Source organism: Mchenga conophoros, linkage group LG15 (genome assembly GCF_057382185.1).
Source record: "Mchenga conophoros isolate Kocher_MC1m ecotype Shallow Benthic linkage group LG15, M_conophoros_male_GT1.1, whole genome shotgun sequence".
In the NCBI taxonomy this organism is placed as follows: Eukaryota; Metazoa; Chordata; class Actinopteri; order Cichliformes; family Cichlidae; genus Mchenga; species Mchenga conophoros.
The window spans coordinates 12,054,486-12,082,261 of record NC_140540.1 but is presented as its reverse complement, the minus strand read 5'-3'; the positions used below and the strand labels follow the sequence as shown (position 1 = coordinate 12,082,261).

General features: G+C 42.2%; 1 protein-coding gene across 4 annotated transcripts in view; it reads left to right on the top strand.

Annotated features, from left to right (window-relative positions):
* The window catches only part of utrn (utrophin), a 193,911-nt gene that overhangs the window by 19,411 nt on the left and 146,724 nt on the right, over nucleotides 1-27,776 (top strand). For all 4 annotated transcript variants that reach the window (XM_085247254.1, XM_085247255.1, XM_085247256.1 and 1 more), the window contains 26 exons: nucleotides 1,051-1,112; nucleotides 2,376-2,468; nucleotides 3,619-3,696; nucleotides 5,118-5,210; nucleotides 5,832-6,004; nucleotides 7,282-7,397; nucleotides 8,019-8,185; nucleotides 11,153-11,383; nucleotides 12,440-12,621; nucleotides 13,105-13,255; nucleotides 13,516-13,635; nucleotides 13,833-13,934; nucleotides 14,184-14,291; nucleotides 14,431-14,610; nucleotides 16,322-16,485; nucleotides 16,604-16,727; nucleotides 16,823-16,910; nucleotides 17,612-17,856; nucleotides 18,392-18,560; nucleotides 19,733-19,860; nucleotides 24,371-24,508; nucleotides 24,601-24,714; nucleotides 24,879-25,034; nucleotides 25,722-25,892; nucleotides 25,995-26,186; nucleotides 26,908-27,042. In XM_085247254.1, coding sequence (XP_085103380.1) covers nucleotides 1,051-1,112; nucleotides 2,376-2,468; nucleotides 3,619-3,696; nucleotides 5,118-5,210; nucleotides 5,832-6,004; nucleotides 7,282-7,397; nucleotides 8,019-8,185; nucleotides 11,153-11,383; nucleotides 12,440-12,621; nucleotides 13,105-13,255; nucleotides 13,516-13,635; nucleotides 13,833-13,934; nucleotides 14,184-14,291; nucleotides 14,431-14,610; nucleotides 16,322-16,485; nucleotides 16,604-16,727; nucleotides 16,823-16,910; nucleotides 17,612-17,856; nucleotides 18,392-18,560; nucleotides 19,733-19,860; nucleotides 24,371-24,508; nucleotides 24,601-24,714; nucleotides 24,879-25,034; nucleotides 25,722-25,892; nucleotides 25,995-26,186; nucleotides 26,908-27,042 — 3,680 coding nt within the window. The remainder of the gene's footprint in view (nucleotides 1-1,050; nucleotides 1,113-2,375; nucleotides 2,469-3,618; nucleotides 3,697-5,117; nucleotides 5,211-5,831; nucleotides 6,005-7,281; nucleotides 7,398-8,018; nucleotides 8,186-11,152; nucleotides 11,384-12,439; nucleotides 12,622-13,104; nucleotides 13,256-13,515; nucleotides 13,636-13,832; nucleotides 13,935-14,183; nucleotides 14,292-14,430; nucleotides 14,611-16,321; nucleotides 16,486-16,603; nucleotides 16,728-16,822; nucleotides 16,911-17,611; nucleotides 17,857-18,391; nucleotides 18,561-19,732; nucleotides 19,861-24,370; nucleotides 24,509-24,600; nucleotides 24,715-24,878; nucleotides 25,035-25,721; nucleotides 25,893-25,994; nucleotides 26,187-26,907; nucleotides 27,043-27,776) is intronic.

Sequence of the window (27,776 nt, the reverse complement as noted above, 5' to 3'; positions counted from 1 at the left end):
GGAGAAACCCTCTCTGCTACCACTGTTTATCCAGTCCCGTCACCTGTTCACCTGTTTCACCTGCTTCTACTCTACTCTTACCATGCACTTGTTTTTATGCAGTTTGTCACCCAGCCAGCCGCTACACAAACACACACACTCTACACATCCCAAACAGAGAAGCCAACCAGTGCTGAGGCTGGTGATGTTAACCTTTTGTTCACTTCATGGTGCTTTGCACAGCTGCTGGTTGACCTGACCCCCACACACATAAGGCACTTTAACAGCTTTCCTAACCTTAGATTACAGTCTGATCAAGACCTCAGCCAGAGTGTTTTGAGGCAGATGTGAATACGTCTTTTTACCCGTTTCCTTGGTGGTTACACTGAAATTGACTGAGAACGCAATGGATTAGTTATTTTAGAGTTCATAGAAACGGCACATTAGAAAGAAGCCTAAGTAAAACTGAAATCAATTCTCAAGAGAAGTCCAAGGCTTTGTGCGAGCTACTCTGATCCATTACAGGAGCCAGCCATCGCCCTGGCACATCAAAGCAGCTGACCCTCTGCCTGTCACACAATGAGGCCTTATTAGAGAGCCATGTTGGAGAGAATAAAGGAGGCGCAGGAAGGGAGGGAGTCAAGTGGGAAGAGAATGTGAAATATTTGTACAGTTGGATTCAGGGGAACATTATAAATGGACAAGGGTGTGCGCACATGTGCAAAAAGGTTTGTTGGCTTTACTTGTCACACCGTGCACCTGTTGACATTTGGTACGCACGTTTAAAATACCCCTCATTTTGTTCTGGTAATTTTCTGATGTTCCAGCCACATTGATCGGGATGCTTTTAAGTCAAAAAGCCTCAGGCTGTAATTACCATTTACCTCATCAGTGTAAGTTAATTTGTGCCGAGATCAAGTCGCTCCCTGGAAAACCAGGTGGAAATGGACATCAAGTTGTAACAATGTTCGCTGCTTCTTTTAAAAGGCTGACTGTACCTGACGTCACTTTTGATCCACCTGTTCATGTTCTTGACAATCAATTCTTCTTCTTTGTTCTTTTCCTGCACAGATGAGCACGACGCAGTGCAGAAGAAAACGTTCACCAAATGGATAAATGCACAATTCTCCAAGGTAATGTGAAACATTAGAGCCAAACATTTTCAAATGGATGTCAAGCACTCTCCTTTTTTCCTCATAGTACAAAAATATCTTCATCTGCCTAATAATGTTGTAAAATGTTAAATCTGCAGTTAGTGAGTCAGCAGAGCATTTGCATCTTTTTCGTACTATGTGACTAAGCACTCAGCAATCCCACTCTGTAAATTTACGTTGTCCGTGTTGCTGTGTGGTTCCTAAACACTTCCTCTTTGCAATAATACCACTTCCAGTTGATCGTGGAATATCTGGGAGAGAAAAATTTCACAGTGAGCCGAGTAATGTTGACTTCCTGTTACAGTACTACACTCAAATGCAGTGAGCTCTTTAAATGACCATTCTTGCACAAAAGTTTTTAAAGATAGACTGGATGTCTAGGTGCTTGATTTTATACACCAATGAGACTGAAGATTAACAGGTGTGGCCCAGTATTTTTTTTTTCCATACAGTGCAGCTGCACAAACTGATGGATGACATCTTTCTTGTGCTAAAGAGACATGAGGGGTACTTCCCACAGTCTGACCTGCATAGACCTGCTCCAGAGTTAGTCTTCTAAACAACTGTTAACTGAATAATTAACTTGAACTTGAGCTGCAGCAACTTATCAGCGAAGTGGGTGTTTAACCTTTTCATTACCAAGCTGCATCATTAGACTAAAGCTCAGGGGGCACAGTGACCTCAAGACCCATCCATGATACCAGCGCTGCCATACTATTGTTTCTATTATTTCTTAAGCTAAAAACTAAATAATAAATTAAAAAAGGGTAATGTTAATGTCTTTTCGTTTATGTCAGAGCGTTAATAGTCTATGTGTGTGGTCCTTGTATATATTTTTTATTCTTATAAAACAACAATCAGAGAATGATATTAAATATTTTTGGCTGATTTTTTTTTTTTTCTTCTAGTTGGTCTACCTGAGCTAATTACTGTCCTCACACTGTTTTCTCCTAAATACTTTGAGTTTCATTCTTACACTTGTTTCATTTGGATAGTTTCAGATTTGTTGACTGTCTGTGCCTTTTAACACTGGTTGTTACAATGTGCCAAACTTTCTCTTCTTCTTTCTGCATAACACTGTGACATGTGAGGTTATTCTCAGTGACGCTTGAAGTGTTTGAATTAAATGTAAATGCCTGTCTCTCCAAAGCTACAGCCACACTCAGGGCCTCTTATCACTGGTATTGATTGTTCTAATCCAGTCTTATGATAAATCTAATGCAGAAATTGTGATGTTTCCAGACAGGGAAGACGCCCATCAAAGACATGTTCACCGATTTGAGAGACGGGAGGAAGCTGCTGGACCTTCTGGAGGGTCTCACTGGCAGTGTCCTGGTGGGTTTTTGTATACGTACATTAACATTCGTGAGACTTTTTTTTTGTTGTTGTTGTTTTTATTCAAATTTGACATTTTAAAAAAGTTTGCTGTTTGAATGCATGAAGTTCGAGATTTGATTTCAAGGAGGCACGTTCAAGCCGCAGAAATGCTCATGAAAGGTTTGGCAGTGCATGCAGTCAAATTATAGTAGTGCAGTGTTTTGTTTTGTTTCTTTTCCCCCCTTTCCTCCTCCTCTTAAGTGAAAGTCATGCCAGTACAAGCACATGCACGATGTGATGTAAACACACAGGTTAAATCTAATGTAAACATCTGAGCCACTCTGGAGTGCCGTGCTTGGCTTTTGCTTCCTAAATTAAAACACGTATTTTACGCTTATGTTATTTCTTATTTAATTTTGGTAAATACATGTTATGTTATTTGAATTTCTGCAGCTTTCAGCAAACTATCACTTTACTCACCTAAAACTTTATTCAAAAAGAGGTTGGCATAATGGATAAAGAAGTACTATGGGAAAGGAGACTAAAGATATGCATGTCCTCTATGACTGGCTTTGTGCTTGTATATGCAATTTTAATTTTACTGTTTTCTTTTCTTTCTTTTTCTTTTTTTCTGTACCACCCTTCAGCAGCATATCATATTTCTAACACCTGCAGCCGTATATTGAATGCCAACTGTCTTTGTGCCATATATGTTGGCACACACATGTGCACAAAGGCTTTTTCACTGATACCAGAATACTAATTCTATAATTGGGTGCTAATGAGTGGTTGACGTATGTGAAGACTTAAAAGGGATTAGCAGTTGGCAGCCATTCACCGAGCCATTCTTTCCATAAGTTCTTGTGGACGCTGCTGAGAGCGTAATAGCTGTGATAATGTATGGTGTGAAACACTGTGTGGAGTGATGGCATACCTTATCTACATTTAACCCCCAAGCTTTGGCTTGAAGTTGGGGAACAAGTCGTCAAGGTGACTTGTTCGCAAATGAGAATATATTTATTTATTTATTAACCCGCAGAAACTCATTTGAATAAATGAGTTACAGGAAACGAGAGCCAAAACTGTTGACTTGCATGATTTTTAGCCTTGATTGGCTGGTGAACCGTGAACGTGTCAGCTGATTTATGCTGCATTTCCTCTTCCTCAGAGCAAAGAGCGAGGTTCCACCAGAGTGCACTCTCTGAACAACGTCAACAAAGTACTTCAAGTCCTACATCAAAACAATGTGAGTACTTCCTGTTTGGTGGCAAAACTGTTGTGCATTTGTCATTTTCTGCCACGTGCCGTTAAAGAAGAGTCTGTTTCATTTCAGCCTCATAAGATAATCAGAAATAAGGAGCTATATTAAACTGTGAAATGATGTCATGTTGTATTTTGTTGAAGTAGAAACTCCCAAACCCTATGTCCACACTGCACATTTACAGTCATGGTTGCACTGTTTTTGATTCAAACCAGTAACTCTTCCTCTAATTATACAAAACTCCTTAATCTCCTGTGGCCTCTGAATTCATTTCATACACAAGTCATTTTCTTGTGTATTTTTCTTTGTCCTTCTGCCTCCTTCGCTGCTTCATTTCATCATCCCTCCTCCTACTTTCTGTGTACAACAGTTGGTCATAATGCCTTGACCTCAGCAGTGGGAGATAAGGGGCAGGGCAGACTCATGGGAAGCAGCAGAGACTGAAGTTTGCATGCAAATCCTGCTGCTTTCACTCTTGCAAGAGGCAAAATAAGTGTCAACTGGCCAAAGTTTCCACAAGCCTGAACAGTGGAAATATATTTGAAAACAATTAAAAATTTTCCCATGGAAGACACAACTCTGCAATTGGATTTAGTCAGTTCATGTTATTATTATTATTATTTTTCGGATGGAGGGTACTTCAGGAGACAATACTGCGAGTTTTGGAGTGGGTGATGACTGTATTTGTGCGTGTCTGCTCTGATGCATATGTGAGGCTTTGTTTCATGATGTGGAGAAGTAATGGTGTGGCAGCATGAGGCTAATTGGTACTAGATGGGTCAGAGGCCAGCTCTGCATAGAACAAGAAAGGACACTTCATAACTTGACCAGACACATGACCTCATGTTCCACCCTGTGCCTTGATCCTCTCCACAATATTTATATATAATCAGTTCACACTTGGCCTTAGTTCATATGATACATGTCTGATGAACCTGCAGACCTCACTTCACCACTGGGAGGCTGTAATTAGGGTGGCATAATCTGCTTTGTGGAGACAGTTGACTGGGTGGAAGTGTTCAGCTTTAACACTGATGGCTCATTAAGATGTAAAGTAATATTACTCAGCTGCATAAGAAAACTCGAATCCCATTTCAAAGGAGAGCTCCTCTGGTTTTACTCAGCAAGTGTGTTTAAAGGTTCTGCCGAGTGTTACTGAGCATAACGACTCGCAGCAAGCTTTTTATGGTCCCACAGATATCTTTGGGAAAGCTGATTAATTTCTTCAAGTCACTCAGAAGTATTTCAGAGCAATAGCTTCAATTTTTAGGATTAATATGTTCCCCATAAGAACACATTTCCATATATTTGAACGTTAATAACCTGCAAGCTCAGAAAGTAGAAATCACAAATGTTTATTTGGTTGCTTGTGATATTTTTAACAACTTGGTCTGTCCTCCTTTCAGGTGGATCTGGTAAACATAGGAGGGACAGATATTGTGGATGGGAACCACAAGCTGACCTTGGGCCTCATCTGGAGTATTATCCTTCATTGGCAGGTGAGCAGGGTGCACGCACACACATACACACTTCTGTTTGCTAACCCTGGGATCAAAAAAAACAGATGATGGAAAATCAGTATTGATGTTCACACATGCGTGTATGCATGTAAACATGTATATCATCCAGTGCTTTGTGTGCTCAACCTGCTGGCGTAAAACGGCTCATGAGGTTCTTTCATAAGGTTTGAACCTTACCATTTTTTTTTTCAACATTTGTTTTTCATTACTTTCATTATTGTTAGTTAATGTAACAGATGCCACGTGCATTTTTTTTGTCTTTGTTTGGGTGTTAGACATGGTGTCGGTTTTATTAACTGCATTATATTTTATAACTACAGGAATCCTTATCCTTTTAGGATAAAAAAAAATGGCTTATTTAATGTGCATAGAGTTATTGAGAAAGAGGTTTTCATTGCTGATGCTCCTATTCAATGTGCCCACCTGCTAATAAGAGAATCAATACAATGATTCTGCTGACTTTCAATACAAGGAGAAGTGATCTATTCAGCCAGAATATAGAAACTACTGTTTTGTATCAAAATGTGGGCGTACAGGTTTTTGCTCTTCATTAATCATCCACATTAAAACTCCTCTTTCAATGTACATGTCTCTCTTTAGGTGAAAGACGTCATGAAGGATGTTATGTCCAACCTACAGCAGACCAACAGTGAAAAGCTCTTACTGAGTTGGGTACGACAGTGCACCCGCTCTTACCCGCAAATCAATGTGTTGAATTTCACCACCAGCTGGGTGGATGGCCTAGCTCTAAACGGCATACTTCACCACTTCAGGTGAGGAATAAGGGGACGCTCAGCAGTGTCTCATGTTGTAACTCAACTTCACAAAGCATTTTGTAAAGAGTATAGCAGCTGTGGCAGTTGCCTGACTTGAAATGACAACTTTAATCCCCAGATCTCAGCTTTATTCTCAAAACGAACATTATATACATATATAATACTCATCGTAGGTAAAAGCCTGCAAGTCCAGGTCATGCAATTGTGTTTTGTTACATTAAGTCTAAATTATATTGATGACCAATTTTTGCGTGATTGCATTGTTTTCCACACTTGCAAGCGTGCAGCAGCCTTCTGTTGTAGTATGTGTTGCTGTGAGGTGAATTTACTGTTGAAGTTAACGTAGTATGGCATGTACCCTTTAGATACAAAGTTGTGAAGAAATCAAGGACATTAAAAAAAAAAGTTTAGGACCTTTTTTGTGCATGTATATGAGAGAGAGAGAGAGATGCTGTGAGGATACCCAAGCTGTACATGTGGGTGAAGATCAGGTTGATAGGTCAGCGCCTGCAGGGTGTGTTGATACTGCTTAGCGTGTTCGTTTACACCTGCCATGTCACTGTTTGCATGTGTGTGCGTGTGTGTGTGCGTAAAAGAAAGAGGGAAAGAATTGTCTGGGGTGTTTCCCCCTTTCTTGTAACCCCTTGTTCTTACTAGTGACATGAACACACACACATACAGTCCAGTGTTGGTTTAGACCTTGGGCTAGGGTTTAAAGACATTCCACACACGGCTGGCCTCAATGCACAGATCAGGGAAGACCTTTGCCTATACACAGGGTTTGTAAATGTTTCAGATATCTATGAGCTAGTTTCTACATTAGGTGAACAGAGAACGAGTTTTGAATTGTCTCAGGGTGTGCAGCTACCCTTGGAAAACCCAGAAACGACTCTAATCGTCATAAAACCTCGTCTTTATTGATATGTACTGAGGTTTCAAAACGTATCACTACGGGTAAAGGGGAGGTCATCAAATGTTGTCTTTATGGGGGAAATGGTAAAAAAAACAATGTTGCACTCAGAAGAATGCATATGTTTCTGAACATGTGTGCGCTTTCAAAAGATGAAAACGTCAGCAGCACCTGGCTTCAGGTTTTGGATTTCGTCTGCATCATTCTACTTCAAGTGTTGCTCAAGTTCTGACCTCTTCTGACCTTTAAAGCAGATGAAGTTGTGCCACTAGGCTCTTCACTGCTTCTGCACGTTTGTAGTTTCTGATGTATAAAGTAGCCATGATATAAAACTGTGTTGGTGCGGTTCTGTGTGTGACTTCAGGCCAGACGCTTTTAGCTGGGATAAGGTGGTCACGATGAACCCTGTGCAGAGACTGGACCACGCCTTCACTTTCGCCAAAGACCAGCTGGGTATTGAGAAGCTGCTGGATCCTGAAGGTACTGTTGTTCCGAGCTATTCTGAGCACATTTGTGACTCAGGTAAATATTATAGGAATGTTTTTAGATGTAAGTCTAAGAATTGGCACCTGCATCTGCTTTTTATAGCACCTGGTTATGGATTGACATAAATCTTACTGGCCAAAATTCCCACATAGTAAAATACAGTCTGCATTCACAAACCTTCCCTTCATGTCCTGCCAGCAGTTGGATAAGCTCAGAGTGAAGAAGGATCTTGATGTTGCTTTGGCTGAACATCTGTAACAAGCTGGACCCTTACTTACTTGCTTGAGCTGTCCAAGTCAGACGCCTGTTTTTATGTCATGACTGAGGAGCAGTCACTCCTGACCTGTACTGAAAGCGTATTTAATTAGTACATCTTGTCTTAACCTGGCATTTTGTTTGTCTCTCTCACCGTCCTTCCCATCTAATCTCCTTCTGTCACCCTTAACGGCTATCGCGCCACGCTTCTGTTCTACTCATGCAATTTTCACCTCTGTATCCTCCCCTCTTTCTCTCTCCACTCTCTCCCTCCTGCCTGTCACGCACAGTTTGTATCTCTGATCTTTCTGCCTTAAATCCCTCTCCCTAACGCCGTCTTGCTCTCTTTATCATTCACAGACGTGGCAGTGCAAGTACCAGATAAGAAGTCCATCCTCATGTATATAACATCGCTTTTTGCCGTGCTGCCTAAAGACGTGAGCATGGAGGCCATCAAAGAAGTGGAGACCCTCCCACGCAAATATAAAGTGGAGTCAGAAGACTCAGGTCCAGGACTCGGTGCCCAGGTAAAATCTAGAGTAGAGCTGTCGTGACATGTAGGAACAGGAAGGTGCAAGACAAGCTATTAGGTTTAGGGCAGAGGTGTTGGACATGTCAGGTTTGACCTAAACATAAAAAGAAATTGAGAAAGTATTTTTCAGAGCAAAACACTCATAAGTTTCAAAGAATGTAAATTTGGAGTTTAGCAAAATCAAAACTCAAACCAGATTCAGTTTCAGAAACGGGCCCTGCATGCATTTCAGTCAAACAGCTTCAATTATGTAGCACCCGTTCACATCAGCGGTCCCTCAAGGCAATTAATATTATTAAGATGCTACAACTTTAGAGGGCGAAGCCCAGCAAATCAACAAATCTCTTTGAGCACTTGGCACAGCGGAGAGGGGAAAAAAAGAAGCCCTCTTTAAGAGCAAGAACTTTCTGAGTGGCTCAGAGATGGTGGATCTTTGTGTTTAAGTAAGATAGTACCATTCACTGTTTCTTTGACCTCACGTCAGTCTACAGAGAAGGAATTTACCTCCTTGTTTTATCTTATGATCATAAAACAAGAATCCCTGAAGGTGCTTCAAAGTAGCTGGTTATTGCTATATTATCTCCAGACGTTGCCTGTCTGAACCTTGATGAACTATGATGATATAAACAACTGTTATCTTTTTTTTCTTTTCTATGAATGCAGGAATGATAGTCCAGCTCCTTTTTTTTTTTTTTTTTTTTTTTTTTTAAACAACTGAAAATCTTGAGTTGCAAAAACTGAACAGCTCCAGCTTTTGCTTTGCTGCTGTGCTCCATTTCTGATCATCATGTTTAGTTTGAAGGCAGCAGATGTTGCTACGTGCAAGCATGAGGAATATTGTCATAAGGAATAGTGTCTTATTGTATGTTGCCAGATACAGTGAGTCACTCTGATAAAGCAGCCTCCTTCATTCTCTCCGGCACCGCTCATGAAAGGCGCAGCAAGCGCAGAGAAATGGGGAGCAGAGCCATGACTCACCCCCCTGACATTATCCAACAGGCCGAACTGGATGGTGGAAGCGCAGAGCTGTAAAAGGATGGAAGGAAATAGGGGAGTAAATTGGTGAGAATGGGAGTGCAGATAGCTGAGAGAAAAGGAAAAGGTTGTTACAACATTAAAGTCGGGGTGCAGTGCAGTGTCACCGTGAATTCAGTAGTTTTTCTTCAGCATTTCACAAACTAGTGATTGGAATCTGTTTATAATTTGCTTTATCCTGTTAACTGTGATTTGACAACTCCAGGTACTTTATTATTATAATTATTATTATTAGTTTTTAATCTTTGTGTTTTGAAAAGGAGTTTGCTGACATTAATTAAAAGTTAAGTATGCATTTTCGTCTTGTTAGCTTTTCATCCCCTCCCAGCTTGCTGGATTGGTCAATCACATATAGCTCTGGGGCATCTCTCATTTAAGAGGGTTTTTTGTTTTTTGGTCAAAAGTCAGAAAACCCCCAAACCACCTCTTAGGTTGTTTTATTGCCCATGGGCACATACTTCACACGCCCCTGGAATGAGTCCTGGAACAGTCTTTTTTTAAAATAGTGTTCTGATTGGTCCAACAAAGGGTTTACTTTCCTGGCTCGCTTCCTCTCTGCATAGGAACCAATGTGTAAGACTGTTGCTGCTGGGAGACTGAGTGTAGTTAAAATAAAGGGCTCTTTGTATTTCATAACTTCAATATGGTTTCCCACTTTTCTTTTACATTCATAATTTTAATCGGATTTGTTATGAGAGTAGTTTTCGGTATTGATGATACTTTGAAACATACTGAGAGATCCTCCCACGATCGCCTTCCTTTTGTAATATCATTGATAATTAGAGAGCTGCTGGTGTGTGGTAGCGAATTACATGCTCTGCGGCTACAACTGTAAACGCGATGAATGCATAGACAGTTGAGCAAATCATGTAGTGATAATAAAGTGTTCTGTTGAGCCAGACCACAGCTATTTTACAGCCATTCAACTCAATAAATGCAGCAAGGCTGCAGTTTTCCCTTCTCTCTCACTCTCTCTCCTCTTTATTTCTCTCCCTGTCGCCCTTCTTTGCCAGCCCTCATTGATGTAACATAAGGGCTTACAGTTCTTTTGTCACTTATTCCAAAAATATCCAAAAGGTCATTGAATATTTTCAGCAGGTGACCTTTCCTGAGTTTGTTGCACAGGCATTACCACTGTATAATTTCAGCCTGGAAAACAAAAGTCTGTTTGATTTGTTACTGCACACCCATTACCATTTCTGCCATCTTTCACTGCCATTGTGGAGATTTTATCTGGAGTTCAGCTTCATTCAGATTTGTTGAGCACCTTTGAGCCGTTTCTTTACAAAACTAGAAGCCTGGAATAGTTTTGTCTGTGCAGTCGGTTATAAAGGTGTTGATTTTGTTGAAGTGTAGGTTTTTTTTTTTAGTGATGGTTCAGTTTGATAAAGGTTGGTAAAGTTAAGTGTAGACTTAATGTAATTTTCCCAGTCCTTCTGCACTGCACATCCAACTTTATCTTGGTTAATGCTGTTTCAGACTTACTGCTGTTCCCAAAATAAGATTTGACCTGCCCACTTCCCACCATCCCATAATTGGCTTGCAGTCTTTCTTTTTCCCCCCCCTTTGCTGAACAGGGCAGGTCGCACTGCGTGCTCAAGAGCAGCACAACCCCCTTCTAGATGTCTGGGTCTATTTTAAAACTTGCCAGCTGATGTGTGCAGATGAGCACAGAAGACAAACCAAAGTCTTGCTTCGACTTGTTATGTTTCATAGGCGTCTTGGTCTTATGAATGTGGCACATTGGGAAATTAAAAAAACAAAAAAACCTTCCTTTTTATTTTTACTGTACACTTTGGCCTGTATACTTACAAAATATAAGCCAGTTCTTTCAATCAAGTGTTGTACTGCTTTCAGTATTATTTTCCTACTTATTAAGTAATGATCTTGTTTATAACTTGGTCAAACCTTGCCTAATGTTTCTTAGACTGTACAGACAGAGGAGGCAGGCAGCAGTCCTCGGCCCGAGACCCCCAGCACCATGACGGAGACAGAGGGTGAGATGAAGGGCGGCCTGCTGGAGGGGGACCTTGACACCTACCAGACTACGCTAGAGGAGGTTCTGACTTGGCTGCTGATGGCTGAGGATGATCTACAGGGTCAGGACGACGTCTCGGACGATGTGGAAGAAGTGAAAGAGCAGTTTCACACACATGAGGTAAGAAGACACAACAGTGCTGTTATTTTCTTTTTGGAATTCATTTGTCAGTTCTGAAACAGTAAAAAAACAAAAATGGATTGGACTGAGACGTCACATTCAGGAGCATCAATTTTACAATAACTGGTGACACATTTAGGCTGTCGCTCTCCAGAGAGACTGAGAAAAGTATCCCACAGACAGAGGCCTCCCACAAACAGCAGTGCATGCCTTTAACATGTTGAGAATGGCAGGAATTCCATGGCTAACAGTGACACACTGCACTCCATGGTGCCCTGGCCCACAGCTTACTTCCTTGCTCGACAAGGCTTAGTTACATCGTCTCTCTCGGTGCATGTGTGTAAAGGGGCTTTGGCTGGATTCCCTCGGCTGAACTGTGAATATTTGTGAAGTTGAATGCCTGGAATCCAGGTCAAAGCTGAAATCTGCTATGGAGACAGAAAGCAACAGGATTGAAAGCTGCGTTAACAGCCAGGCTTTTCAGAAAGTCTACAAAAATCAATCCAGTTTGTTTCGGCCTTGTTTCCCTGACTTACTCCAGTTTCGCCAGTAAAGCTTAGTCAAAAAACAAAGGCGTTAGAGGCGCAGTTGAAAATGCTTACTCATCCAGAGAGCTCCCTGTAATGGACAGCAACTCAGTTCACTGGCTTCTCCACAGCTACAATGAAATAAAAACAACCAAACATTAGCTTTTGCATTTCTTCTTCAAACCTTTTACGCTTCTTTTTGTTTTGGATGGCTTTGGTTTGCTAATTGACAGCCCACCCCTCGATTTGTGCTCACGCTTTGTGTTGTTGCTACAGCAGCACTTAAATATGAGGGTGCTACGGTACTGCTCAGTACTTCTGCAGGGCATTATTAACATTAAACCTAATGACAGAAGCGCATCCAGATGTTAGCATGTGTCTGCCAAGTGCTAACAAACAGGCTCAGATTATAAAGGCCTTATTATGAGTGCTGCGTGTTCATGTTCCCAGGATGCAAACTGTTTCATAGACAGAGATTTTTCTGTTTATTGTTTAAAATTGTAACCACTTACTACTCTTTCCTTTCAAGACATTTATGATGAAACTGACAGCGCGTCAGAGCAGTGTGGGTTATGTGCTGCAAGCGGGTAACCAACTGATTGCTCAAGGCAACCTAACAGATGAGGAAGAAGATGAAATCCAGGAACAGATGACCCTCCTCAATGCCCGCTGGGAGGCTCTTAGAGTGGAAAGCATGGACCGTCAGGCCAGGTAAACAGAGACATACCTGAATTGGTCTTCTGGAGTTGTTTAAATGTCCCTTACTGATTCATCTCAGAAACAGGTAAAGGACATTTCTATTTCAGGACAAATATGACTATAAACCTGAACATTTTATGGTCTAGTGTGCAGTGTTATCAAGCCATCAGTTTGTGCTGTAAAGAATGGACAGGGGTGCAAGTTGCCAGACATGACACATGCTGAGCGTTGAGCCACCCAAGGTCTTACGATTTGCACTCTCAGCTTGTGTCATCAAGGTTTACGACACACACACACACAAACTGCACACAAGTTGTGTTCATGATAAACGCTACATTTGTTGACCCTGAGCTTTTTTAGCCACAGCGTTTGTCTTCCTGTGTTGTTGCAGTTAAATCTTAGTCCTAAAGTTTATGAAATTTATGGCTTACATATCCTTTCTACCTTTATGTGCTCACTTTACTGCCCTTCTGCCTTCGCTTTCTTTCTCTCCAGGCTCCATGAAGTCCTGATGGATCTTCAGCAGCAGCAGCTGCAGCAGCTTTCTGACTGGCTGACACAGACAGAGGAGCGAATCAGGAGGATAGAGACACAGCCAGCAGCAAAGGACATGGAGGCCTATAAAGAACAGATAGAGCAACACAAAGTGAGGACAGTTTACCGTTAACACTTAATATTAAAACACTTTTGCATGGGTAAATGCTTCATTGTTGACAGTGTCAAGTAAAATGCCAAAAAAGTGCCAGTGCATGCATGCAGCTCTCGCTCTAAAACAGGCTGGTCTTGTGATCACTCCTTCCCGTTTGATTGTAATCTTTCATGAGTCACGATAAGGCTGAGTAGCTTCTCTGCCTGCTTAGTTAATTGCAACATATGACTGAATTCGTTGTTTGTGTTCCTGCACAGGAACTCCAGAATGACTTGGAGGCGGAGCAAGTAAAGGTCAATTCGTTAACACACATGGTGGTTGTGGTGGATGAGAATAGCGGTGAGAGTGCCACTGCTGCCCTGGAGGAGCAATTACAAGTAAGTTTTCAGGCTTTGAAGCTGATTGGCCAGCAATTTGTCATTTATCAAATAGTTTTCTTCCATTATGTTCAGAACATACGAATTTGTGTTCAGTATCTTTTAATTGCTTCCTTATGTGGATGCACTTGAGTATAAAATGCTTTGTCATTAATGAGCTACTGCTTTCATTCATTTTTTGTTCATCTTGAATTCAGTCTTTGGGTGAACGTTGGGGAGCCGTGTGCCGCTGGACTGAGGAAAGGTGGCACAAGTTGCAGGAAGTCTTTATGGTTTGGCAACAGCTTCTATCAGACCAGGTAACATATTTATGTCCTTATGCAGTACATTCATATCTTGCACAGGTTTTTCTTCCCTCCTGTTTAAATGCACATTTATAACAAACTACTTCAGGAGAGAAAAATTAAACTGTATTGAGATGATTTAAAAAATGAATCACTTGTGTCTCCACTTGGGATGAAAAGCATCAGACTTTTTAAAATAAAAACAGATTAACCCAGGCACGAGTCTCTGTGTGTAATTACAAAACATTTTTTACTTCTCTGCAGAGCTTGTTTAGTATATGGTTGGTTGAAAAAGAGGAGGCCTTGAATGAAGTAAAGACGAGCAACTTTAAAGACTCCGCTGAAATCAATATGAACGTGCGCCAGTTAGCTGTAAGTATTACGCCTGTTTGTTTTGGTTGTTGCAAATTTGAATTTCTGGCGTTGTAAATGTCAGTACAGCTTTCACTGTAATGAATGACCTTTCCATCTTTATGTATTTACTTAATTTTTTTGTCTTCCGCTCTTATAGATTTTAAAGGAAGACATGGAAAAGAAAAGGAGGGCTCTGGACAAGCTGTCTGATGCAGGACAGGATGTGATTCAGCTGCTGCGAAGTCCTGAGGCAGGAGCGAAGATCGAGGCAGACACAGAGGAGCTGACACAGCGATGGGACAGCTTGGTGCAGAAGTTAGAAGACTGCTCGTTTCAGGTGTGTGACTCTATCTCAGGTGGTAAAACATGATTCTCACATGGTTAATGCTTCAAATGTATGAGCATTTACTGTTTCACCATTTTTGCAAGGGAGTCATCATATATAATATGTGTTAATGTGCTAATGATGGACCTCTTGATTGAAGTAAAACTCATGCTTGTTGTCTGTGTAGGTTCTCAGTCATCAAGGTCATGGTCTCAAGTGCAGTTGCCTTCATTTGCGTTAGTTTGAAACTTTACAAATGAGGTTAAGCCACAACAGAGTCTAAGATTAGATCAAAACATGGTTAAAAATAAAAATGAAAGCAGTGTCTTTCAAAACTGTCCACACTGCCCAACTGCTCGGCATTGCAAGCATCTTTATTTAAAAAAAATGCTTTGTATACACTACCAGTCAAAGGTTTGTTCCTACCTTCTCATTGAATATTTTTTCTTTATTTTCTTGACTATTTACATTGTAGATTCTCACCGAAGGCATCAAAACTATGAATGAACACACATAGAATTATGTAGTAAACAAAAAAAGTGTGAAGTAACTAAAAAAACATGTTTTAGATTTTAGATTTTTCAAAACAGCCACCCTTTGCTTTGATTACAACTTTGCGCACTCTTGGCATTTTCTCGATGAGCTTCACGAGGTCGTCATCTAAAATGGTTTTGCAACAGTCTTGAAGGAGTTCCCAGAGATGCTGAGCACTTGTTGGACCTTTTGCCTTTACTCTGTGCTCCATCTCATCCCAAACCATCTCGATTGGGTTTAAGTCAGGTGACTGTGGAGGCCATCTGGCGCAGCAATCCATCACTCTTCTTCTTGGTCAAATAGCCCTTACACAGGCTGGAGGTGTGTTTGGGGGTTATTGTCCTGAAACCGGATGGGATGGCATATTGCTGCAGGATGCTCTGGTATCCATGCTGGTTCGTTTCGTTGCTTCAGTTTTGAATCAATCCCTGACAATGTTACCTGCAAAGCACTCCCCACCCCATCCTCCATGCATGTAGAGACCGTCTGTTTACCTTTTCTGTGTCACACAATGACACAGCGGGTGGAACTAAAGATCTCAAATTTGGACTCATCAGACCAATGTACAGATTTCCACTGGTCTAATGCCCATTCCTTGTGTTTTTTTGGAACAAATACATCTCTTCTGCTTGTTGCTATCCTTAGTGCTGTCTTCTTAGCAGCTATTTGACCATAAAGGCCTGATTGGCACAGTCTCCTCTAAACAGTTGATGTAGAGATTTGTCTTCGACTTGGAACTGTGTGGCATTTATCTGGGCTCTAATCTGAGGTGCTGTTAACTTGCGATTTCTGAGGCTGGTGACTCGGATGAAGTTAGGCAATGAAAACCAAGTGAAGTAAAAACCATTTCAGGTGACTGCAACATGAAGCTGAGTGAGAGAAAGCCAAGGGTTTGCAGCGCTGTCAACAAAGCAAAGGGTGGCTGCTTTCAGGAATCTAAACTATAAGACATATTTAGTCTTTTTCATCTTTTTTTTTCTTTGCTACATTATTCCTTATATTTTGCTTCATATATTTGACATCTTCATTATGTATCTACAATGTAGAAAGTAGTAAATATAAAGAAAAAACATAAATGAGAAGGTTTGTCCAAACTTTTGACTGGTAGTGTACTTTTATTTCTTTTTCTTAGCTTAGATTGATTTATCTTCCTTTCTTTTTCACTAATACTTTAACTCACTCCTCACAGCTAATGGAAGCTGTGACGGATGCTGGGATGACTCAGGTGGAAGAACAGGTCGTTGTGGATACAGTTGCCGTGGATTCAGTCACTTCAATTGACGATCAGGACCTGGCCCCACCTGCTCCCCCAAAGAAACGTCTGATGGAGACGGATGCAGAAGTCATAAGAATGTAAGAATGGGGCCATAAACAGACAGAATAAATCTCTCTACCCTACCCCACACACACACACACACACACACACACAGAGCAGTGTGTACATAGTGTGCATGTCTTTTGTGTTCTGCAGGTTTGAAAACAAAATTTCTGAGCTTTTGAGCTGGATAAAAACGTGGAAGATGTCCACTCAGGCACTGGCCACCACACATCCTGAGACTACACCTGATACTCCAGACCTTCAGGAGAATCTAAAGGTAGACCTGCAGACATTTAACATAATTTCAACTTCAATTTAACAAAATATATTTTGTAGGCATAAACTTTAATATGTGTTAAACAACCACTTTAGGATTTGGAAGCAGAACTTAAAGCAAAAGAAGCCACAGTGAGTCAGATGATCCAGGGGGGAAGAGCCCTGATGGACCAGCTAGAGAGAGGTATGAAACATAGAGTAAAGGTTCCTCTTTCTGTATAAACCACCAAATTATTAGAAACAAATCATCCAAGTTTTGTCACGTATGTTCTTCTAAAGTGTGTAAAGATCTTGACTTCTATTTATTGCCTTAAGGCAGCTCAAACAACAATCTTCCATCTCCTTGTTAAACTGTGTTTTCCTCATAAGATTTTACCACTTTTCTGCAGCTGTCTGGTATTTTCTGGGTATTTACAAGCCTACGTATTTTTATTGTTATTTATTTTTAAATGCCAGAACTCTAAACATGTGTTTGTGTATTTGGAGTTTGAGTAATAAAACCCTGTCAGTCTGCAGGGTTGCTGATTTCATATAACCACTCAATGAAATGAAGAGGCACTCAGGGTTTTTACGTGTTTACGCTGCTCTGGAGGCAGTGGGAGGTGGCGGCGTGGCTAAGTTGGAGACTACTTTTTTTTTTTTTTTTTTTTTTTTTTAAACGTCAAAATTTCCATTAAACAGTTTTATTCCATCAGTTGCTTTTTCATCTATTTTGCCTTATCTCCACTATTTTATCCTCTGGTGTTATTACAATTATTACTTGCTAGGAGCTCCCACATAAAATCTAGAACAAAAGCTGTGACACATTCAAACATTCAAAGGCTTAAAATCAGTTAGCTGTTAAGTGCATTTGATGTGAGCCGGTGTCTTTGTTTCTATCTATAGAGGCTGTGAGTGTGGATCTGGTGAGGGCAAACATAGAGCAGCTCCAGACTGAGTGGGATGTCTGTGCGAGGGAGCTGCAGGCAGCCCGTGAGCGGGTTCTCACGCAGACCCGGCTGAGAGCGGTTTCTAATGAACTTGCAGGCTTGGACCGGGTCTTGCAGGAACAGGACCAGTGGCTGGACTCGACCGCGCCTGTAGAAAAGTGCAACAAGATGGAGCTCGGAAACCTGAAGGGGGAATGCCAGGTAAGATTTACCGTCTCACTCGCAGACACTTCAATGTCCTTTGTGTGACTTTAACCCTAAACGTCACTTGTTAAATTCCTCTCATTCAACTGCAGTTTCTTTACAAGTATTACAATTTTTACAGCAAAGATAAATCACCATTAAAATCACTGATCAGAAACCACGAGGCCACAGCAGGGATGCAGTAAATCAAGTTGAAATGCATTCAAAAGCTTGTAGAGTAGAGTAAGACACATGAAACCTCCCTCCAGTGTGTCATAATTTGAGCTTAACTTACTTGCCTGTCACTGGAAACAATGACTCCATCTGGTAAATTCCAGACCAGTCAGCTAACTCACTGCAGCAGTGTGAGTAAGATGTTTTGTAATTATTTTAGATAAATGTATGTAATTGCACAATAAAGAATCAAATGTAAATGTTTCTAATTCTCTTCAACAAACATGAGAAGTCTGAAAGCTAATTGAATGAAGTGTGGTCATGTGATCACTCCTCATTTCAAGCACTGAACACATTTGTTTTCTTTTGTGCTTGTCAGTCTCGAATCGCTCAGGTCACCGCCTTCAGTCCACGACTGGAGCAGCTGTCTGCAGAGGCAGGGTCAATGGGAGCCCTGCCTTCTCTAAAAGACAACATGGTGGTGGTTTCTGCACATCATGCCTCCACCCTGCAGAAGCTGCAGAGCAGAGAAAAGGAAGTCAATGAAGGTACTGCTTAAGTGCATTGAAATAATTTCGTAAATCAATACAGTAGAAATGAAGTCCGAAACTCTGAGCAGGTCCACCTGCTTTTCCAGTGACCTGAGAGCTTTCAGATATCCTCTTATTCCTGAGATCTGCAGGGCAGAGATTTAAACCGCCCTTAAAACAAATGCCTTTATCTCTCTCGTTGCTTGTGGTGCAAAGCTTTCAGGTTTATGGGAGACTGAATGAGTAATGGTTACGATCAGCAGAGCCCTGTTCCACACGGGCTGTGTAAATTTGACATGAGCTTTTATACGAATCCTTGGCCAGCCACAAGTAATAGATGATGCCCTTATATGGCCTCCAAAGCTCACGGAGATGCGAGTGTGTACGTGAGCGATCGTGCGTAAGATCGTACCTCTGTGCCAGCTCCGTCTCTACCTGAGGACCTGACTTGGACCTGGACGAGTTCTGAAAATAAGTCACCGTTTTACCTCTGGAATTTACGTGCGCTGATCCTGGCCAAAAAATATCCGTAAAGGGAGGCTTGAATGCTCTGCTGACTGTAGGGGGATGTGGGTGGGTGTTGTGTTTGCATGCCTGTTTTGCTGTACCTCTAGGGCTTTTATGACACTGAGGGTTTGGATGGGATCCAAGGAAAACCTTTTTGTTTCTGCCTGAGGGCGGTTTGATTCTTGCTGGGGCCCTCTCTATCACCACCCCCACCCCACACTTTCACTCCAGGTTTGCTCCTTGTGTATATGAACATAGCCAGATTACGTAAGCATTAAATCACCTGGTAGTTAACAGAGAAGGGGACACAGGGGAAGGAAGACAGGAGTGGAAGTATAGAAAAATGTGCAGAGGAATAAGAGTAAAATGAAAGGTAATTGAACTAATTAAAATAAATTGGTCACTTGTGAACCTTTTGGAGGTTTGGATTTGCTATTTTGGAAATAGTGTGTTAAACTTATTTTAAGTTTAACACACAGTGCAATGTTTGGGAACCTCTTAGTGTATGGAAAACACAAGCATCTCCAACTGTAAAGAGGGAGAATCCCAAACTTGCTCACTACCCCCTTGTGGCAGAAGCTTGATGCTTAAGCCTGAATGCTAAAGTTATATTTCACAGTTTTTCCTGTCTTTTCTTCTCTGTTATTTTCTAAAAACAGCTTCTCTTCTTTGCCTTATTTCAGCCCTGGCTAATCTGGAAGCCACGCAGCTGGTACAGTCTGTGGTGGAGGGTCTAGAAGCCAGACTGGCCACTCTGAGGAACGGGATGGTTGACATGCCTACAACACAAGAGGCAGTGGAGCGGGCACAGGTGAGTTTGAATACCTCCAGATGAGTTTAAATACAGATATTCTGCTAACTGACAAGCAGACAGCTAGGACAAAAATGTGAATTCGACTGAGGAGGATATAGCTGCATTAATTAGTTGGATAGTTAGTATTTTTGATGATCTGAGGTACTCGTTAGCACTTTAGGTTTGCTTTTTGTGCAACACGGTGTTGCAGCGGTTAGCACAGTCTCTTCTCAGCAAGAAAGATCCTGGTTCGATCATGTGCTTAAGTGGGTTTCCTCTGGGTTCTCCAGTTTCCTCCCACAGCGAGTCAGATAAAGTGCTTAAATCGTATAGAATAAAGGGGTTTATTAATGTGTGGTTAAATGTGGCTTGTATTCTAAAGCACAATGAAACTATATAAATATATAAATGTTAAATGTTATTTTGAGCCTGCTGAAAAGTTTAGCTGCTGTCATATGTGCCCTTTGACCCAAGTAATTTATTCTCATCATTCACTTTGGTTGTTTCTGTGTCCTTGTACGTACATTATCTCAGTTTTTGCTGTCCTCTTTTCCTCTGAAAGAATAACAGATCCTTGTATCAGCCAGTCACTTCCCTCTGCACTGTATTAAACCTTTGTGTAAGAGGGAAGGGTGTGTAGATTTGTTATCTGTGCATTGTTGTGCTTTGTGTGTTGCTGTGTGTGCTGGTCTCCTCCTCCATCCTTCAGTGGAATGTGGCTCCGTCTGCGCTCCTGTTATCATGGCAGATAGGGCACGGTGCCGGGGAGGGGGGCGGGGACTACGCGCATTCTGGGCAGCATGCCGGTGCATGCAGCGCGGAGCTCCTAACAGCTCAGTGTGGAGCCGCTGAACCTGTCAGTCAGTTTGTTGATCGCAACATGCAATACCATAGCAGCATGTGCGAGTTCAGGTTCCCTTTAGTCAAATGAGGCAAGGTGATAATCACCATATTGGCTCTGGTTTCTCTCTGTGTTAATGTATGACAGCACACAGTTTTTTGTAATATAGATATTTTATGTTGATGACATAAAATTAACAGCAGCACTTTTCAGTGTTTAAGCTTTGGATCCACAGTTAAACCTCACTAGTTTACTGCTGGTTTTAACCTGTTTTCCTCCTATCAAACCCCAGCTGATGGCTGCCACTCCCTGAACCTGGCTCTACAGGATGTTTCTTTCTGTTAAAAGGCAGTTTTTCCTTCCCATGGTCGCTAAGCGCTAGCTGATAAGGGGTCATTTGATTGATGTTTGTTTTTTTTTTCAGTGTTATTATATGGTCTTTAACTTGCAGCACCTTGAGGCTTAAAATTGAATTGAATTGCTAGGAGTGTTTATGAATAATGAGTAATTAAATTAATTTACACACTATTTAACTAAAGAGTTGAACATTTAATGAGGAACAAACCACATGCTTTTTAGGCCTTCAGTACACATGCAGATTACAATCATACCTATATTTGTTTTTGTTTTTTTGTTTTTTTTGTTTTTTGTGTCCCGTTTGGATCTTTAGCCATCAGAATTGTTGTCTTAAGGCCAAGAAAGATGCCAAGCGGATTTATTTTACCAAGTGGATCATCATGGCCTTGCCATATTGGTCCATTTGATTGACCTTTATTATAATTATGAATTAATTTTATTTTCAGTTGCTACAAACGGGACAGACATGACTGGGGGATAGGACAGGGAGAAAGAATGAAAGAAAGAGAGGGAGAGAAAGAAAACCAAAGGGGAGAAGAGACGGTGAGAAGGGGGGGAAGAAAGAAAAAAACAAAAAAAACAAACAAAAAAAAAAACAAAACACCTGGGTCACCTGTATGGAGAAAAAAAACAGAAGAGAAAGCAAACAACAAAGAGCAACATAATAAAAAAAAAAAAACGGCACCATCACAATAAACTAGCTAGCAGTAGATATCAGTAGATACTAAATAATAAACGATATTGTGCAGCACGCAAGGTAGACAGCGCACAATGTGCTTTGAGGCAGCAGCCAAGAAAGCTGTAGTCCGCGTCTGTGAATACCCATGTGTACACCTGTGTGCATACCTGTGTGGATCAGCATGCTTGCATTCCAAAGGTTTCTCCATGTAACGATCTGCTAGGGAGTGTGGGGGAGCCCCAGCCCCGTCCTCCAGGGCTTGAAGCAGGTATGGAGGAGATCAAAACTCCAGACATCCAGAGGCCCCCAGAACACAAGAGACCAAGGAAGACCAACAGAGGGGCAGCCGCGCCACTGTCCCAGTAAGAGCTGAGGAGAGTCCCAGATGAGGGCTCACTCAGCAGCCGCGGAGCAGAAGCCAGGGGGAATTGCAGTGACGCGCCCGTGAGCTCCGCCGGCAGCCAGCTGTGCCTGAGTGACCGAGCCCCAGGCCGAGAGGCCGGGGGCACCCCACCTCCGAAGTGGCCCGAGCGAGCCCCAGGCTCCAGGCCCCGATAAGCGGCCGCCAAGGAGTGAGCCGGTGTGTACCCGGACGCCCACCCCCAGACACAAAGAACCACCAACGCATCGATACCTGAGGGAGTCCGCCACTGGCAGGGGAAGTGGTGGTGGGTGGAGATAGGCCTCCAAACCTTGGAGGGCATGAGATGTCCCCAGAGAGGTGGCGTCTGATACCAAACCTGACATATAGACACAGACATACAGGCACACACAGACACAAACATCCATTCCCACCCTCATGCTCTCATATGCACTTACTCCACACTCAACCAACGTGGAGACAGACATAAAGAGACGCTGTACACACGATCACACACCCCAAGCATACTCTACAAACCGGGTCTAGGTACCCTTGCCCCTGGAGGGGGGGAACTGCACCCAGACCCAGGTGGTATTACCCTTTTCCCTGCGGTGGGGAGAGGCAGACCGCCCCGACTCCACAGCAGCAGGGAGGCCCCACACTCCAGGCCGCAGTCGGATGGCCAACTCCTCCTAGCCCCCCCGCTCCAGCAGGTCGCAGAGAACGGGGGTGAGAGAAGACTCCAAACCTCCCTCCCACCCGCTCATTGTAGTGTTGATGCATGTGTGTTTTAAGGTGCAATTAAAACCCAGGAGGGCATGGAGCTACCTGCCAGAGAGAAGCAGGTAAGCGCATGGTCCCTCCTGCTAGCCCTCAATGTCTACGTGTATTGAGGGGTGGGCAACGACGCCAGGGGTGGGGTGTACACCCTGATGGTAATTTGGACTCCGTGTATCGTGCCCACCCCCAAGATCCTATATGTATGTGTAATGAGAGTGTGAGTAATGTGAATGTCTAAGTTGTGGGATAAAATTGAGGCAGAGGCAGCCAGAAGGGGACAGAGGGGGGGGGGGGGTAGCCTCCTCTGCACCCTGGTGACATACCCCTACTCCAAGGCCCTGCATGTGTGGGTGGTTGTGGTGGAGCGGGAAGAGAGAGGCAGCTGGAGATGGGGAGGGAAGGAAGGGAGGGGCAGGTGACCCCTCCCTGGGGCCAGCTCCCCCGCTGACCCCAGTAGGCACTCCCATACTCCGCGACCCGCCAGGGGAAGGGGGCCCAGGCCCATCCAGACCGGGGCCCAGCGCAGCAGCGCCCCCCGGCCCCACAGAGCCCGGGACAGTCCACCCAACCCCACCACAGAGAAAACTGCACCCACCCCACCATCCATTCATCTTCCAGACTACATGAGACAATAGACGCCCAGGCTGAGATCTTTCTCCACCTCTCCTGTATCTCCCCCTCCTGCAGAGAGTTCCTGAGGAGAGGAAAGCTCCTGCAAGGTGTTACAATCTCCCCCACCAGTTGAAGAGCCCCCCCAGGCGGCTCGACGCACCGGCGGCACCCTGCGCCAGGGATGGGCCCCCATGCACCCACCCGCCCACAACCCCTATATTTGTTTTCAAGAAGCTACATTTTGCAGTGTGTATAATATATGATCAATATCTAATGACTTTATAACTTACCGCAATATGATGTACGGTGTTAGTTATTTGCAGACATACTGCATTATAAGAGCCAGGTAATTTTAAATTAAAGAAAAGACACCAGAAACACGCTTCAACCATCTTATTGATGCTGCCACTTCCCTGTTGGCAATATGCGTTTGGAGCCTCAAACACAACAACCAGATGATCCCTGCAGAGTCGGGCAGAGTGTAAACAAGTAATCCATGACCTAATAAAACAAGGTTACTTTTAAACTGCATTGTTATGCCTGCAATTGTATCTGAGTAAAGATACAGATAATATTTTTTTTAGGGAAATTTTTCCGTTGTGTGACCCTGAAAGAAGAACAAATGTTTGCTGATATACTGGATTTTTAAATCGCCAAATATCATATCGGTCTTTAAATTCCTGTCAGACTCAACTTTTTGTTTTTTGTTAAACTCTGGAATAATCTCAAGTTGTTGTTGTTTTTTTTTGTTGTTTTTTAAATGTTTCTTTTACAAATGCAAAAATGTTTAAGAGATGTTTTCCACTCCAGGCGGTCAAATTTGTTTTCCAAGAATTCCAAGATTGATTGATTGTTTCTCAGAAATGTCATTTCAATTCTGTACTTGTGTTCACGTCAGGTCCTGTGTCTGGATATTGAGCAAACACAGCAAGCCTCTGACCCTGCAGAACTACAAAAATGGAGTCAGCTGTCCTCCCGGGCCCGTGAGGAGCTTGGCACTTTGCAGTGCATTCTGGGTAGCATGAAGGACAATCAGGTAGAGCAGCTGTCAGGGAGAATAAAGAGTCTGTTTCTGCTTAAATTATGGCTGTAGTTTACACTGTGGTTTTGCTCTTGTGCTGCATTCAGGTTCGTTTGGAGCAAGTGGAACGTTGGCTAGATGCAGTTCAGGAGCTGTTGTCTCGGGATGCCACAGGGATGGGTGACACAGAGAGTCTAAGGGAAGAACTGAATCAGTGCAAGGTGAGAGAAAAATGCAACAAAAAACAAACACTGGTGGTAATGACGCACAAACTGCTCAGAAATCAACTTGAACAATATGCTGAAGTAGGGTTTTTTTGTGGGGGGCTTGGCTTGAATGAACTTTTTATTTTTTAAAAGATTTCCTTTCATGTTCCTATAAACAGGAGCATGTGAATGAGATGGAGCAGGTGGAAGGTTCACTGAAGCATATGGGCGAGAATGTGAATTCGGTACAGGCAGCTGCACTACCAGGACTGGCCAGGTGGGGGCAGGACAAATTGGATGAGTGCCAGGCTCGGTGGACTTCTCTCAGCAAACAGGTGAGTTTGTTTTATTGCTTATAATTTATTTAGTGGCTGATTTATGTCATGGAAAAATAAACTGAACGCTGAAACCAAACCAGCAGCACAGCACGAACAGTCTTCATAGCAGCACAGAACAGAAGAATAACAGCTCCTTTATGCTCTTTGTGTGGATACAAACTCTGCTCAGCTGTAAGGAGCTTGTTTCTCACAGTCATGTAGGAACCTGTCTGATAACAGAGACATGGAAAGTGCATCATTACCTTGAACACAGCTAACTGTTAGTTTTGGGCCTTTTGTTTGCAGTCTTCACACAAACTATTCGTATAATAAAGTTACAATCACATATCAGTAGTACACAGAGGCTAAATAAGTTAAAACACTAATTTTACATTATAAATTACAATAACAAATTATGCATGCACAACTAACCTTAATGTTTTAATGTTAAGGTTTCATAACATGTGGTCTCACCTGTGTCCTGTACCTTTTGTTTTGTACATCATAAGTAACAGGAAGATGAAGTCCACTTCATTTCACTAATATGCTGTACTGTATATATCATTGCATAATTGCTTCATCATGAATGTAAACCATTAAAAGATCAATTAAAATGCGAGTTTCAAAGCAATATTAGAATTTCTAAAATTCTAAAAATGTGATGCCAGCTCGTTACAAACCTGATGAAATGCATTTTCCTTCCAGTTGCTGAGCCATCAGGAGCGCGTGGCAGAGAGTCAGGAGAAGCATGTGAATTTGAGGAAAGACCTGGCAGAGATGCAGGAGTGGATGGCCCAAGTTGACGAGGAGTTTCTCATGAGGGATTTTGAATACAAAAGTCCAGAGGAGCTGGAGGCATCGCTGGAAGAGATGAAGGTTGGACTGGAAGGGCGGTCAAAGAAAGCGGTGTTGAGTAATTCTTTGTGTTTGAATCTAACTCTTGCTCTCTCTCATCTTGGGTGGCCTCGGCTCTCGCAGCGGGCTAAAGAGGATGTTGTACAGAAAGAGGTGAAAGTGAAGATCCTGAAAGACAGCATCAACTTGCTGGTGTCCCGAACATCACCCACAGGTGGAGGCAGCAGGCAAGAACTGACCTCAGAGCTAGAGGGGGTACTAGCCAACTACCACAAGCTCTGTGACCGCCTCAACAGCAAGTGTCACACCCTGGAGGTAATGTAATCAATTTATTAATGTAATATATGTTGGTGGTGAATAAAAATGTAATAAATGAGCTCTACTCACATAATATATTGATTAATCTCATTATTATGAGCTTTTATTGCTTGAAACCTGTACTTAACTAAGTAAATTATAAAAAGTGGCATTTCCCCCTATTGTGTTGCATTTAAATTACCTTGAAGCTTAAGTGAAAGCTGCTATGACACATTAACATGAAGTTAATTCATGGTTTTCTGCTTGAGTGGCACGATTTTGTCGATCAGCTCAGAAGTCCCGTAGTTCAGTAGAGGAATGACATGTCGGGTTATGCAATGTGTCATTTCTTGGGCCCTCGTTTGTTAATTTTCGTGCAAAGACCAAAAGAAGCTTGAAGGGAAAATGGTGATTCTTGTTTTCAGAGCTAATCTGTAAGTGTAAAGTCCTACTTAAGGGCTCCTTTTTTGATTAAACACTGCAGAGTAAAGGTCAGGCACGTCAGAAAGCTGTGTTTATGCTTGTGTCTGCTTTTTGCCTGCAGCCTGTTTGTCACAACCTCCTCTTTGTCCGTAGAATTTGGCTGTTTAGTCTTGCTATAAAGAAGAAAATAAGCATTAAAATGTTTTATATTGTTCTTTAAGCGCCTGAACAGGGGCATGCTCATGAGTGTGGTCACCTCATAGTAACATAAAGAATTTCCCTTTTAATAGTTTTTGTGTTGCTCTGTGCTCTGTAGGAGGTTTGGTCTTGTTGGATGGAGCTGCTTCAATACCTGGACATGGAGCAGAGCTGGCTCAACACTCTGGAGGAGAAGCTCCAAGCTACTGAAAACCTGCCAGAGAGCACCGAGGCCGTTAATGAAGCCTTGGAGGTAAAAACGCACACCTGTAATCAAATTCAATGTAATTCAGTGCCACATTCCAATTTCTGTCTCATTTTTCTTTTAAACCGGCAAGCCTGTCCTAATATCCTCATCATCTAAGGGGCGGTTGACATAAAATGAGAACAATGCACCATTCTTCGTCTCAAAGTGGGAAATCTTAATATTATACATCCAACTACATAATTTTAGGAAACATGTTGATGTCAAAAGCAAATGTGGAAACAGTTTTAAAGTACACACAAGCATTTTCGACAGCTGAAGGCATGTGTCAGGAGCAAGTGTGTAAGAAATCTGATATAATTAGTTACATCTTTAATATATAAACAGAGAAGACATGAATCTTTGAATGGATTTTATCTTTTATCTTTTAATCTGCGATACAACACCATAACCTCACAAATAAACAGAGTTGTGGTCTAAACTATATTCAAACTTGTGCTTTGGATACTTGTTTTTAACATCATTAAAGATGTAAGCTGTACAATCATTCCACCTCGGAAAAAGAACAGTTCAAATAAATCATTTAAAAGCCTCAAATTACCATGACAATTATGCCTGTGATGACTGTATGTAAAGTTCTGATCACTTCTGGTTCTGTATGCATGAAGCGGCAACATTTAACAAACTAATTCTTCCATTACACGTTGAACTGGATGTTAATAACCTCATTTGTCTTTGATTTGTCTTCCAAATTTCTTCTGCTTTGCCTTGATCTGCTGCTA